The 15,798-nt window shown below is 39.1% G+C and overlaps 2 protein-coding genes across 4 annotated transcripts in view; one reads left to right on the top strand and one right to left on the bottom strand.

The window, feature by feature from the left end:
* cmss1 (cms1 ribosomal small subunit homolog) overlaps positions 1–15,798 on the top strand; it is a 366,499-nt gene that overhangs the window by 89,596 nt on the left and 261,105 nt on the right. The gene's annotated exons all lie outside the window — the stretch shown is intronic.
* Positions 1–15,798, bottom strand: part of filip1l (filamin A interacting protein 1-like) — a 147,900-nt gene that overhangs the window by 30,613 nt on the left and 101,489 nt on the right. Inside the window, exon 1 of one of the 2 annotated variants that reach the window (XM_060833690.1) lies at positions 246–416. The exons of the other annotated variant lie outside the window; for it this stretch is intronic. Within the exon in view, the coding sequence (XP_060689673.1) occupies positions 246–393 (148 nt within the window). The 5' untranslated portion in view covers positions 394–416. Of the gene's footprint in view, positions 1–245; positions 417–15,798 lie in introns of those variants that run through there. 2 annotated transcript variants of the gene reach the window in all.

Below are 15,798 nucleotides of genomic sequence, written 5' to 3'. Positions count from 1 at the left end.
TCGATGTATATTTTGGATGTTTCCCACTTCCTTGTACATGTAAACTCACCCCAGCGAAGATTATAGCCCCGCCCCCAGAAACCTTTTTTTCACAAACTGAATTGGTTGTAATCGGGGTTTGACTGTCGAACAAAAGTTTTTTTTTGGCAGCTGTATTCTAATTTTACTGTAAATTCAAGTTTTAAAGAAACCCATCTGGGAATTTAAAAAAAAGTTTATCACTTTTGGCATTGTTTGTCCCCTACCTGAAGCCTGCAGTTTGTGAAGTTCCATAGCTTGTTTGTGGGAATGAGAGCACTGAGGCAATATGATGGTGCGATGCAGCCTTTCACTGATCAGCGATGTGAACATTCCGACAGTAACACCAAACAATGAGAGATGTGCTCTTTGCATCCTCTAGCCAATGGCCCATTACGTCAGATCATTGCCATATATGGTGCTCTGTTGTGCAGACCTGGAGTGTCTGACTGCAGCTCTGTGATAGCTAGGACTTAGGAAGCTTATTACTGCACTTTGGCTCCAGCTGACGTTCAGGGCTCTGTGAAATGATGTGTTTGTCTACTCAGTTCTCAGCCAAGAAGAATGTGCGGAAGGCTTTAGGTTACAGAATTTCCTACTTACCATTGACTGCGCTGTCATTACTGCAATAGTGGTTAATGGTGTTGCCGAATTTCTATAAAAGATTTTTTTTCATATGTTTATTTACGAATTTAGTACACGATTAGGAATATAGTCTAGTTTTTCAGTTCATTGTTATTAATTAAGAAGGCTGCAGCTGTGTTTAACAAAGTTGTACTGTTGTCTCGGCTTCAAATGAGTTTCATAATTAAACAATAATATCAGAAAATATTTATACCGAATCAATTATGAAGTCTATGTGATTTCACAGAAGGCAGTGAAGTCATTTTACCTGTAGAATACAAAAAGCAGAGCTTTCTTTTTTAGTTTTTTTTAAGTGTTCTGTATCAAAATTAGTGAGTAAGTTTTATCTAGAAATTCCTCTGACATCATTTTAACCCACAGGCAACATGGTGTTATGGTGGAAGAAATTCTGGTGTGAGCAACAGGCTATACTTTGCACCTCTTCCAAACTTCTGTGGTTAGCTGCAGTTAAACCTATAAAAAAAGGTCAGATAAAGGGATTTTGTACTAAAATCCTCAATCTTTCACTTTCCACTGAAACTACACAGGGAATGTACATCCATTGCTGGAATTAGAACAGTAGGATTAACAGAAAGATAGGGACAATGAGCTAAAACCTTTTTAAAACATTGTGCAAAGCATAGTATGAGGGATGCATAGAATGGTACTGAAAGCTGGAGAAAAACCCATGCTTCCCAAATAGGAATGTATTCCATGCTTGTTTCAGTGTGAAGATTTTGGTAAGGCCAGTATTTACTGTTGATTCCCAATTACCTATCAGAATGTCATTCTGAATGGTAGCTTTGAGCCACTGTGGTTGCTTGTGGTGTGCATGCAGCTGCTCGCTCTCTGCTATTTCATATGGAATACTACAACATTACCCAATGTGGTCAGCCAAAGATGAGATATTTTCATGTTGGCATAATGTGTCACATGGGAGGGGAACTTTCAGCATTGTGTGGTAGCTTTTCAGATGCCCGCTGCCCTTATTCTACTAAGACTTGCAAGATGCTGTTGAAGTTGCTGTAGTGCAGTGTAGATAGTGCACATTGCAGCCCTCAACATGACAGCGGTGGAGTGAGTGAATTTTTAACCTGATTGGGATACCAGTCAAATAGATAGCTATAAGGAAAGTGTCACTTGTTTTTGATGGTGCTGGAGCTGCATTAATCCAAAGTGGATAGCATTCTATCACATTCCTTAATTGTGCTGAGAGATAATAGGCTGACTTTGGGGAGTTAGGAGATGATTTACTTGCTGCAGGATTCCCAACTTCTGATCTGCCCTTGTATCCGTAATATTGAGACCAGTCTAGTTATATTTCTTACCAATGGTGTCTCCAGGATTTTGGTGTGACATTTAGCTATGGTAATGCCTTTGAATGTCAAAGCCAAAAGTTTAAACTCGCTTGTTAGAGATGGTTACTGCCTGACATTTGTGCAGTATTAACCTTGTTTGGCATTTCCCTGCACAAGCCTCACAAGGTTTACTGCTCAATTATCTGAGGAGTTATGAATGGAAATGTACAATCAACAATTATGCCCAGTTCCGACATTGGGATGAACAGAAGGTGATTTTAGCAACTGAAGATGGTTGGGCCTATGAACTACCTTGAGAAACTAATACAGTGATTTTTGTGGTGAGGTTATTGTCCTTCAACAACTTTGTCCATCTTCCTTTTGTGCTTGATATGACTCCAATTAGTTGAGGACTTTTTCCCCAAGTTCCCATCAACTTCAATTTTGTTAGAATTCATTTCTGCCATTCTTGGTGAAATGTGGCCTTGATACCAAGAGGAATTACTTCTACTTAACCTCTGGAATTTAGCTCATTTGTCTCTATTTGGACCAAAGCAGTAAAAGTTTGGAAGCCAAGTAATCCTGGCAGAATCCAAACTGAACATCAGTGAACCAATGAATGACTTCAACTTGACAGGACTAACAACAATATATTTCTCCACTTTGCTGATGATTGAGTACAGACTGGACAGTAATTTGAGGTTGGATTTGTCCTGCATTTGTTGATGGTGCAAAGCTGGGCACATTTCACTTGTTGGCTAGATGCCAGTGTTGGCACTGTACTGGACAGCTTGGTGACACAGCTAGTTTGAAAGCGAAAGCACACTTCAGCTGGGATATTAATTGAACTCATTGCATTGGACATGGCAAAGCTGATTTACCAAGCTGATTCTGGGAATGGTGGGGCTGATGTGCACGAATAGATTGACTAAGTTAGAATTGTTTTCGCTGGAGTTCAGATGATTGAGGGGGAATCCTATAGAGATTTTTAAAATTTTAACCGGATGAGACAGGATAGATGCAGGGAGGATATTCCTGATGGTGGATGTGTCTAAACCCAGGGGTCACAGTCAGAGGATTCAGGATAGACAATTTAGGATGGAGATGAGACACTTCTTCACCCAAAGAGTGGTGAGCCTGTGGAATTTATTACCAATGCCAAAACATTGAATGTATTCAAGAAGCAGCTAGATACAGCACTTGGAGCAAATGGGGTCAAAGGTTATGGGGAGAAAGCCGGATTAGGCTATTAAGTTGGACGATCAGCCATGAGCATGATTAATGGTGGAGCAGGCTTGAAGAGCTGAATGGCCTCTTCCTGCTCCTATCTTCTACGTTTCTACATTTTAGCTCTTTCTTCATTTCCCAAAGAGAATTGACAGGCTGAAAACTGGCATTTATGTTGGTGGAGAACTCAGGTGAAGAGCAATATTCTTTCATTTCTAACTGAAGATGGTTGCAAAGCTTCACCCTTGTCTTTTTCATTAATACACAGGGGCTCCTTATCATTGAAGATGGGAATTTTCTTGAAACCTTCTGGTCCAGTTAGCTTTTATTTGCCCACTAACATTCAGTGGATGGAGCAGCACCACAGAGCATTTCTCTAGGTTGCTTGTAGGATTGCTTAGCTCTGTCTTTTAAGGTTCCACATCTGATGTTCAGCATGCCTATAGTGCTGTGTTGTAGCTTCACCAGACTGGACTCTTTGGTGCTTCTGCACTGTTCAACATTTTTCATTGAACCAGGACTGATCTCCTTGCTTACTAGTAATGGTAGAGTGAAGGAAATGTCAGGCAATGAGACTACAACTTGTGGTTGAATATGATTCTGCTGCTAGATGTGGTTGAAATCTCTTCTGTACAGGGCCCTGGTGAGACTGCACATGGAGTATAGTGTGCAGTTCTGATCTCCAAATTTGAGGAAAGACATTCTGGCTATTGAGGGAGTGCAGCGTAGGTTCATGAGGTCAGTTCCTGGAATGGCGGGATTACCTTACACTGAAAGACTGGAGCGACTGGGCTTGTATACCCTTGAGTTTAGAAGACTGAGAGGGGATCTAATTGAGACATATAAGATTATTAAAGGATTGGACACTCTGGAGGCAGGAAACATGTTTCTGCTGATGGGTGAATGCCGAACCAGAGGACACAGCTTAAAAATACGGGGCAGACCATTTAGGACAGAGATGAGGAGAAACTTCTTTACCTAGAGAGTGGTGGCTGTGTGGAATGCTCTGCCCCAGAGGGCAGTGGAGGCCCAGTCTCTGGATTCATTTAAGAAAGAGTTGGACAGAGCTCTCAAGGATAGTGGAATCAAGGGTTATGGAGATAAGGCAGGAACAGGATACTGATTAAAGATGATCAGCCATGATCATATTGAATGGTGGTGCAGACTCGAAGGGCAAAATGGCCTACTCCTGCACCTTTTGTCTATTGTCTTCCATTTAGCAGGGCGGATGATGGAACTTTGTAGCTACAAACGCTGTATGGGTGAACAGATTGAAATCAAAAATTGCTGGAGGGAGCAACATATATGCAATAGTGGGTGAGAGGGGAGTTGGAATGCTGCAGGAGGAAGGATGGTTGTAGTTCAGATTAAGTGATTGCATTCTCTCTCCCCCCCCCACCGCCCCAACACCATTGCATAAATACTGCCCTTCCACACTTCACATCAGCTCTGATGAAGAGTTATCTAGATTAGAAAAAAGTTGGCTTGCTTTCTCTCCATGGATGCTGCCTGACCTGCTTTGATCTCCAGCATTTTTTGTTTTCAGTACAGGTTCCAGCATCTGAGTAATTTGCTCCTACTATGGTACAGCAGGTTGATTTTGTGGGAATGGGGTACTGTTGGTTATTCTGTTGTGTTGGTTTTCTCACCAGCTAAACCATCTGACAGTTTTATCTTTCAGGGCCCAGCCAATAGGGTGCTATTGAGCCAGACATTCTAATGGACATTGAAACTCCCTTCCCATTCTCTTCCCTTGTTACCCTCAGTCCTTCTTCCAAGTGGCATTTAATATAGAGGGACAAGGTAAGAGAAGGTGCAAGAAGATAAATAAGATCCATGTTTCACCTGATGTCATGACACTTTATAGGGGTCATAACATAATAAATAAGAGTAGGTATTGATTATACATCTCTTTGAGTCTGCTCCACCATTGTCTCCCTCAATCTTGCTTATATTCAGTGAATCAACTTGGGTAGTTCTCTCGCATAGAAATTTGCAAATATCCTTATCTCCTTAAAAGGAGATCTGTAAATGTGTGTCCTTGTTCAACATTCCCCCATGAGGAAAACATAGTCTCGTCATCCACCCTGCCAAGTCCCCTCAAAATCTACCTAAGACCACCTCTCATTCTTCTCAACGCCAAAGAATATAGAACCATTGCTCAACCTTTTTGCTTAAAGCTACCATTTCATCCTTGAACCTACCTAATGACCCTTCTCTGAACTGCCTGTGAACAAAGCAAGTGTATCACACCTTAATTAAGGAAAAGAAATGTGGACTCATTAACAATTCAAAATTGCAGCAAGATTTGTGATATTTATACTGCATCCCCCTTGCAGGGCCAACATTCCACTTCTCTTCCTAATTATTGCTCATCTATGTGCTGACATTTGTCATGTGCAAGAACACTCCTCTATACCACAACATTTTGTACTCTTGCTCTATTTGCTTTTCAATTCTTTCTACCAAGTAACTATGTATTTTCCCACATATGCTCCATCATAATTTTGCCTACACATTTAACCCTTTGCAAATTCTTTGTGTTTTCCTTGCTAGCTTTGTATTTTCTGTAAATTTAACAAAATATAGCCAGTTCTTTCAATCAGTTCATCAATATCGACCATAAACAGTTTGATGCTTCATTAAAGTATACCTAAGAATTATGAAATATCTTTTTAACTGTCTACTCTAATTTATATTTAGATCTATTTTTCAAGTCCATTCTAGCCATCTCTGTTTTCACACCTTGTAGTTGCCTTTATTTAAGTTCAGTTCACTAGGTTTCTGACAATAAAACAGAATGTGAAATTCTTGCTTGTTATGATTACTTTTTCCAATCAATTATTGAATCTTGATTTGTTGCATAATATCATTATCTAAAATAATCTGTTCACTGGTTCCAGACTCAATATTGATGGCTCCTCAATGTTGAACTACCATTTTGCTCCATCTGATGGGTCATTTCTGGCGGTGGGCATAGTGATGCAAGAGTCTGGAGCGTTGGCTGAGCTATTGATGCTATGAGTCTGATAATTTGACTTTTGCTTGTCTTGTCTCAGAGAGAGCTTTCCCAGTTTTGGCATAGTGTTACTGAAGAGGAAATTTGAAGTCAGCTGGGCGTGGTGTGTCTGGGTATTTGAGGAGCTTTCGTAGATTTCTCCCGTGCAGTTATAGATGGTAAATACTGTTGCACCATGCAGCAGTAATGGCGGGAGTAAATGGCTGTGAATGTGGTGCCAATCAAATGGAATGCATTCTCCTGGCTGGTATTGAGTATCTTGTATGATGTTAGAGCTGCACTCCAACCAGCAGGCGAATATTCTATCACATTCCTGATCTGCACCTTGTAGATGATAGACCATGGTTGGAGTTATGGTATTGATATGGTTAGTATAGTTCAGTTTCTAGTTAACCTCCATTGATAGAATTCAGTGGTGTTAATTTAATTGAATGTTAAGATGTCATATTTAAATTCTCTCTTATCAGACATTTTTATGTTTTCATACTTGTGTGGCTTGGATGTGAGTTGCCACTTGCTAGATCAAGATAGGATATTGTCCAGATCTTGCTAGATTTGGACCTGGACCACCTCAATATCTGAGGCGTTGCAAATGGTACTGAATGTTTTGCAATTATCAATTGCAAAGTATTCCCACTTCTGACCTTATGATGGTCATTAATGAAATGGCTGAAGATGGTTGGAGCATTATACTGAGAAACTCCTGCAAAGATGTACTGGAATTTGATGCTGGTTGGTCCATTCAGTTTTATTAGATATTTTCTGAGCAGTTTGGTAGAACTGAATAGCTTGCTTGGCCGTTTCAGTGTCCACAAATTGGAATCAAACACGCATCAGACTTGGTAAGGAAAACAGATTTTCTTCCCTAAAAAAACACTAGTAAATCAAATGGGTTTTTATTGTTGCTATTTATTTGATTTTTAAAACTTTTTTTGCTGTTTTTGTTATTCATTCAAGGGATGAGGGTGTCGCTGGCCAGGCCAGCATTTATTGCCCAGGGCGCGGTTAAGAGTAAACCGTATTCCTGTGGGTCTGTAATCACATGTAAACTAGGCCAGATAAGGATGGGTCCTTCCCTAGAGGGCATTATTGGACCAAATGGGTCTTTCTGACAGGAACCATATTGGAGTCACGGTCATTATTGGACTAAATTCCAGTTTTTTATTGAATTCTAATTCCACCATCTGCCGTAATGGGATTCAAACCCAGATCACTCGAACATTACCTGCGTTTCTAGATTAACAATCCTGTTATAATACAATGAGGCCAACATCTGCCCTTGGTATTGTGTGATTTTAACTCATATCTTTGCATCATTAATGGTTCAAGTTTAAGATTACTGTAACCACTGTGTTACCATATCTCACTCACTCCAAATATTCTGCGAGCACGTGAAGTTGATGAGGACATGATATTACCAGCAGACAGGTCCATTCATTAGTTATATTTCATGTGACTCTTGCATTCTGTAAATATATTGACTTTGTACTGTAAGTTAACTGTGTAAAAGACTTAGTATGTTTATGGGAGAACTAAATAAATGTTCTAGATCTGTTTGCATTTAACGGGATTCATTGAAATATGATTGCATTATAATGTTGCATTAGAGGCAAACATTAAAATTCTGAAGTCATAAAGGTGTCTGAATTTGCGACCTGTCAAAATTACACTTTTCTCTAAAGTAGGTGCAGAGATTGGCTTCTGCTGATGTAACTACTATTGCACCAACAACTCTAACAGTAAATAGTTGTTTAAGGAGCATTGCAGTTAGCTATAATTACAGAATAATATATTTTAACATAAGCTGCATTGATCTTCAATGACTTAATGGTGTTTATGAAATGCATGGAGGAAAATAAGTGCAAACCTCAGAGAAAATTGTGTTGGACCTGAGTTTATCAAATAGTTAGCAAGTTTAAATACTGTGTAAGTAAACAAGAATGTTGACATCATTGTAGTCTGTAATTGTAATTTTCTATTTGTGTGAAGCAGAAGGATTCCTTTAAAGGTTGAGTAAGTACAGGGCTTTTTTGATGTATCAGACGGACAACATTTTTCAGCTGAAGTAATCAGAACAAAAGTGCCAGATGCACAACAAAACCAGAAAAGTTAGATTGATTTGAGCCTACTTACAGCGCCACCAGGATCATTATTGAAGGCATAATATGAGCGACTGTTCTCTCGTGCACCTGTGACCATATATTAAAGCTGTTGCAATCTAAAAGTGTACTCATGCCCTTACTGAAATTGAAAGGATCAAAATCCAGCCGCTGCATATTGAAGCTTGAAATCTATGCACATGCTTATCAAACATCACCTAACATTATTGAAATGGGATATACTACTTAACTCTTTCATATATTAATGCTTTTTGATTTTGATTTTTAGATCTGGTGATTCAAAGTTAATTTATTTTTTCAATATAAAAGGGGAAAATTTGGTCCTTTTGTTTCAAATAATCATGTACACCACTGTGTTGGATGTGTTTGGAAAAAAAACTAAAGGACTGTTAAGAATAGATATAAAATTGTAAAGACAGACATAGCATTGGATGATAATTTGTTGCACTGTTTGGCCCTGTGGCATCGGGAAGCACAGTGCTTCAGTGGTTAGCACTACTGCCTCACAGTGCCAGGTACCTGGGTTCGGTCCAGGCTCGGGTGACTGTCTATGTGGAGTTTGCACATTCTTCCCAAGTCTGCATGGGTTTTCTCTGGGTACTCTGATTTGCTCCCACAGTCCAAAGATGTGCAGGTTAGGGGGGTTAGCCATGCTAAATTGCCCATTGTGTCCAAAGATGTGCAAGCTAGGTAGCTTAGCTTTGACAAATGCAGAATTATAGGGATAAGGTAGTGGGGTGGGTCTGGGTGGGATGCTCTTTGGATGGTCGATGTGGACTCGATGGGCCGAGAGGCCTGCTTCCACACTGTAGGGGTGATTCTATGATGTTTTATTGGATAATCAAGATAGATGCAGCGGCTGGATTTTGATCCTTTCAATTTCAGTAAGGGCATGAGTCATCGATAAATCATTTGCCTTTCCAGATTATACAGTTTCCAGAGAGATTAAATTTGGAAGGTGAGAAATAAATTTCTTTACTCTTTGAAGAACTCAGTTCGAACTTCAGACTTAATCTATTCTAAAAGTTAACCTTTAATGCATTTAAGGGCTAAAATTTGAACCAATTAATAAAACAATTCAAGACATTCTTTTTCAGTGCTACTTCAAGTACATTTGGTTTCAAAACCTGACATAGAGTCCAAGTAGGAGTGAGAATATTTAAAAACAAATCTCTCCATAGATCAAGAGAAATGGGGAGTGAGGATGAATATATTTTATTTTTCTTGAGAACTAAATAGCAAAGGTTTGTGATCTCTCAGTGTAGAGCTAAGATTTGATTCAACTCCCAAAGGAAATATTAAGTTTCCATTTTTCTTTTATTTGTTTAACTTTGTTCTTTTTTTATGTATTGGTATATACTGAGGAGATGATGTCGATTACTGCTGATGGTTTAGTGTTGCTCCCTATTTATTTATTTTCCCTCTACACAGTTGAGGGGGGTTGCCCTCTGTGTTACACAAAAGAAATTGACTGTAAAAATTGAAAAAAAATTTTAGAAATGGGATTGAGATGCATTTTTGTGCAGTGACTACATCATTTTTATAGTGCTGTGCCTGCCCTTCATAATTTACCTGTGTCTGCAGTGCATTGCCAGAATGACTGTGGGATCGCACTTGCAGACACTAGTATGCTTTCTCCTATTCCAATTTGAAATTCTGTTGTCAAGGTATTTTTAAAGGGTGTGGATCTTCATGCCATTCCCGGTATTAGCTTGGTGTCTGAATACAGTAATTCTAAATTGTAGCTTTTCTAATAGCAATCAATTGCACTGATCTTGATTTGGCACACTGGCCTTTGGAGGCAAGTCCACTAAAACTGTCATGATTTTTGGCAAATTACTTTTGTTTTACTTTTCAAGTGATGGCTATGCTACTTGTACTAGAAAACATAAGTGGCACCATCTTATTTCTCAGGAAATACCAAAGACTGAAATAAAAGTGGTGTACCACAATGTATTTTAGGGTCTAGCCAGTAGGTGGCTGTATCTAACGAGTTTCTAATGTTTGCATTCATTTTATAGTCATTTTGAATACATGTCTTTATTATACTCATAAAATTACTTCTGGCAATGCCGCAAGTAATTTCCTCTTTTCCTTGTGATCTTTTAATGCGTTTCTTCACATGTTCATCTAATCCCTTCTTAAATGTAGTGAATGTCTTATCACAAGTAGTTATTGAAGTTAAAGTATTCCAAATGTCCATTACATTTTTTTCTAATGCCTAGCCTTCATATTTGATACAAAAATAAGCATTTACAGATAAGTAGCTCCATTCTGTGAACCATAACCAAATATGCCAGAGGAATTTAATGCCAAGACATGGTTTTAAAGAAAGAAAAAAAAAGAAAAAGAGAAATGACTTGTAATTTATTGAAATAACTAAGTATAAATGCAAAAGAAACTTTGAGATCAAGTTGAAATACCTAACCGTAATAAATTTGGTAGTCATGATCAAACCAAGTACTACCATTTTCACATTACTTTCTTGAGTATTGCATCCCATTCTGCTTGCTGAGACATTGGGATGCAATAAAGTATTTGACCACCATAGAAAGGTACTACAAGGACTATATCTGGTATTATTAGTCTGCACTGAGGACCACGGAAACAATTTAGTCTTTTAAGCCCTGAACATAAAAACATCCTTTTGAATTAGGAACAAATGTTCGGCCATTTGCCCTTTAAGCCTGCAAGCCATTTAATAAGATTGTGGCTGATCTTTTGTGTTTTGAAGTTCCCATTCCTATCCATCCTCAAGAGACTTTAATTCCCTTGCCTAATATGAAACTATCAACCTCAACCTTAAAACTATTCAATGACCCCTGTGTTTTGAGGCAGAGTGTTTCAAAGTTGCGCAACCTTCTGAGAGAAAAAATACTATGTCCTAAATGGATGGCCCTTGTTTGGGACTCACCCATAAGAGGAAAAAGCATTTCCACATATTCCATAGCAAGATTGTTCAGTATCTTGCATATTTGAATCAAGTCAGCCCTCCTTGCCTAAACTCCTGTGAAAACAAGTCCAGTCTTGTCAATCTTTCCTCCTAAGGCAACCCACTATTTTCAGCTATCAATTTAGTAAGGCTCCTGTGAACCACCTCCATTTTACCTCCTTTGATAAATTAAGGGACCAATGCTGTACACATTTTTTGTGGTATGGTCTTACCAAGCCTTGTGTAACTGAAGCATAACATCCTTAGTTTTATATTCTGTTTTTGAATACAAGATAGAATTCCTTTAACCTCCCCAATTAATTGCTGTGCCTACATTCTAATATTTTGTGATTCATGCACTGAAACACCCAGATCCCTCTGCACCCCAGAGTTCTACAGTCATTCGCTATCATGTTTTTTTGTATTCTTTCTGCCAAAATGAGCAATTTCTGACACTTTATCTGCCAGGCATTTGGTTTTCATTCAGATAATTTATGTTGGTCTGCAACTTTCTCATGTCCTCTTCACAATGCGCATACCTTTGTGTCATCTGCAAATTTAGCTCCCATGCTCAATTCATCCAAACTACTATTATAAATTGAAATACACTTAGTTCCCTGCAGGACCCCACTTACCACATCCAACCAAGCTTTTATTCATGCTCATTTGTTGCCTTTGAGCTTGTACTTTGCTCAGTAATGTTTTACATGGCAGCTTATCAAATGTGTTCTGGAAATCCAAGTACAACACATTAATGGGCTCCCCCATATCTGTAGCCCATGTTACTCCTTCAAAGAACCCTAATAAATTGGTTAAACATATTTCCCCTTTCACACAACCATGTGAACTCATCTTGACTACTTTGTGTTTTTCCAAGTATTTAGGTATAACAGCTTCTGCATGACAGATGTCAAGCTAACTGGCCTACACTTACCTGTTGTTTGCTTCCTTTCCTTTTTGAATAACGGAGTTATATTTGCTACTTTTCACTCTGGTGGAATGTTTCCAGAATATATCAAATTTTGAAAATCAATTGATGCATCCATTTCCTCATTAGCCACCTTTTAAAACCTTAGGAGGAAGTTCATTTGGGCACAGTCAACCTGCAGCTCCATCAGTTTGCTTAGTACTGCTTCCCTGGTGATTGTAATTCCATCAAGTTCCTCTCTACCTTCAAACACCTGACTCCCAAATATTACTGGGATGTTTTCTGTATCCCCTGTCATGAAAACAGAAGCTAAATATTTGTTCATTTCATCTACATTTCCTTTTATCTAATATTAAGTCTTCATTCATTCTCCAGAAAACCAACTTTCATTTTATTTATTGTTTTTTTTGAATTTCTGTAGAAACTCTTGCTATCCTTTTCTATATTTCTAGCTAGTTTTTCCCTTATACTCTAATTTCTTCCTTCTGGTTAACCTTTCAGTCATTCATTATATTCTGATCAATCATTTTAGCTGCATCTTTTCCATGTTCATTAGCACTTCAATGCTCCTGTATTCAAAATCTTTTCTTGTATGCACAGAATCCTATTCTATCCTTTCCTTTTGGATTTTACTTTCACCAATTGTTGGAAATAATTTTATGCAGTACTTTAAATTGTCTGAAATCCTTTCAATGTTTTTAACAGTTCTGTTGGATCTCTTGTTAGTTGTATCTTCCATGATAATCATACAACATTTTTCTCCCACAGATTTTCTGCAGTCTCATTTTTGAAGATTTTGGTTTGTCTTTTATGTCCAATGTATACAGATACACTTTTCTAAGTGCCTCCAAATCAAACCACTGAGAAATCTACACAAGTATACTTTCTGTTTAACTGATATTGCAGGAATGCATTCCATTTACTTCAATGAAAACAACTGTTCACACACATTGGTAATACAATATATACACAGAGTTGGATGCATACCCTAATTGGATTTTAGAGACCCTCTAGCTACTGAAGCACTTTTGATGGATTTGTCTTCTATGTTCCAATGCCCTAAACATAATTGCTCAGAGTTCCTTGGATACAGGAGTTGTACATATGAATTGGAAATTTGTTTACGTCTCACCACTCTTTAAGATGGGTGATAGAAAGAAACCACTTTAGCCTAACATCTGTAATAGGGAAACGTTTGGAGTCCATAATTAATGATAAGGTAACTTATCACCTCAAAGAATTTCAGTTAATCGTGGAGAGTCAGCATGGATTCATGAAGAATAGGTCATGACTGACAACCTCAGTATTTTTTGAAGTGGTGGAAGGAGATCTATTAATAGATGTTAGAGCCATAGAGTTATAGAGTTATATCCCAACCCAATCTAGTCCCACCTGTCAGCACCTGACTTATATCTCTCCAAACCCCTCATATTCATATACCCATCCTGACGCCTTTTAAACGTTGCAATTGTACCAACCACCACCACTTCCTCTGGCAGCTCATTCCATACACATACCATCCTCTGCGTGAAAAAGTTACTTCTTAGGATTTTTTTAATGTCTAAACTTATGCCCTCTAGTTAGATTAGATTACTTACAGTGTGGAAACAGGCCTTCGGCCCAACAAGTTCACACCGACCCTCTGAATACATCTACCACTATAGGCAATTTAGCATGGCCAATTCACCTAACCTGTACATTTTTGGACCGTGGGAGGAAACTAGAGCACCTGGAGGAAACCCACACAGATACTGGGCGAATGTGCAAACTCCACACAGACAGTTGCCTGAGGCGGGAATTGAACCTGGGTCTCTGGCGCTGTGAGGCAGCAGTGCTAACCACTGTGCCACCGTGCCGCCCACTGTTGGGGAGCTCTGGACTCCCCAACCCCAGGGAAAAGACTTTGTCTATTTGTCCTATCCATGCCCCTCATGATTTTGCAAACCTCTAGGTCATTGTTTATATAGATTTCCTGAAGGCTTTTCAATAAGTGCCACACAAGACACTGCTAGCTAAGGTGGAAGCCCATGAAATTGAGATCAGGTTACTGAAAGGATAGGAAATTGGTCGAGTGGCAGGGAACAGAGAATTGGAATAATGGATAAGTACTCAAATTGGCAGGACAGGACTAATGGTGTCCTCTACAAATCTCTATAGCAGCCTCAGTTATTCACAATATTAATTGATGACCTGGAAAATGACGTAATAAGTAAAATATCCACAAAACTGTCAACATTATAGACAGTGTTGCCAACAGCATAATGTTGCAACAGGATATTGAAAGATTAGATAAATGGGCAAAGAATAGATCAGGATTTTATTGAGAAGACCCAAAGTTAAATGCAGTGGGTGTCCAATGAAATTTAGGGATTCAAGTGCATAGCTGTTTAAAGTGTCCCAAATAGGTGCAGAAATAGACAAACGAGCTAATAAAGTGCTGGCCTTCATATCTAAAGGGCTGGAGTATAGGGATGCAGATATTAACCTGTGGTGATACCGAATCCTAGTTAGACCCCACGTAGAGATGATCTGGGCACCACACCTTAGGAAAAATGTTTTTGTCCAGGAGGGAGTTCACCACAGGCTTTTAAGGATGATACCTGGACCTCAGTGGTTAAATTATGAGGAGAGATTAGACATATCAATCCTGTTTTCTCGTGAATTTAAAAGCTTAAGGAATGATCTAATTGAGTTCCCAGGGTAATAACCGGGAAAGATAGGGTAGTTAAAGACAAACTATTTCCACTGGTTGATGATTCTAGAATCAGGAGGCATCGTCTAAGAATTGGGGCTAGGCCATTCAGGAGAAATGTACAAAGGCACTTCTACATGCAAAGAGTAACTAGATTAGATTCCCTACAGTGTCGAAACAGGCCCTCAGGCCCAACAAGTCCACACAAACCCTCCGAAGAGCAACCCACCCAGACCCATTCCCCTACATTTACTCCTGACTAATGCACTTAACACTATGGGCAATTTAGCATGGCCAATTCACCTAACCTGCACATCTTTAGATTATGGGAAGAAACTGGAGCACCCGGAGGAAACCCACGCAGACACGGGGAGAATGTGCAAACTCCACACAGACAGTCACCTGAGGCTGAAATTGAACCTGGCACCCTGGTGCTGTGAGGCAGCAGTGCTAACCACTGTGCCACTGTGTTGCCCATTGGAGATTTGGAACACTTGTCCTCAAGTGGCTGTCAATGCTCATACATTTAGTAACATTAAATCTGAGATAGACAAATATTTATTCCTTGAGGATATCAAGAGGTATGGGCCCAAGTCAGGCATATGGAGTTAGGCATATGATTTGAATGGTGGAGCAGGCTCGAGAGGCTGCATGGCCTACCCCTGTTCCTATTCATGCTCTGCTGAAGGTCGATGTGGTGATTGTATTTTATGGTGCAGTTCTGCTGTTTAGCTGTGTTGCCTGCTGAAGAGCTGCTGCCACTTATTGTCTGCCACTAAGGACTCAAGTCCATGCTTATTAATAAACCAATACTTAAAGATCTCTTACAAAAGAAATGGGGTTCATCTGTGATCAAAAGATTTCAAGCGAGCATATTTCAGAGATGGAAGCTTAAAACCTCCCCATGGTAAAGTTAGTATCAGTGCAGATAAAAAAAAAC

This window comes from Hemiscyllium ocellatum, chromosome 12, assembly GCF_020745735.1.
Source record: "Hemiscyllium ocellatum isolate sHemOce1 chromosome 12, sHemOce1.pat.X.cur, whole genome shotgun sequence".
Lineage (NCBI taxonomy): Eukaryota > Metazoa > Chordata > Chondrichthyes > Orectolobiformes > Hemiscylliidae > Hemiscyllium > Hemiscyllium ocellatum.
This window is presented reverse-complemented; position numbering and strand designations above follow the sequence as displayed.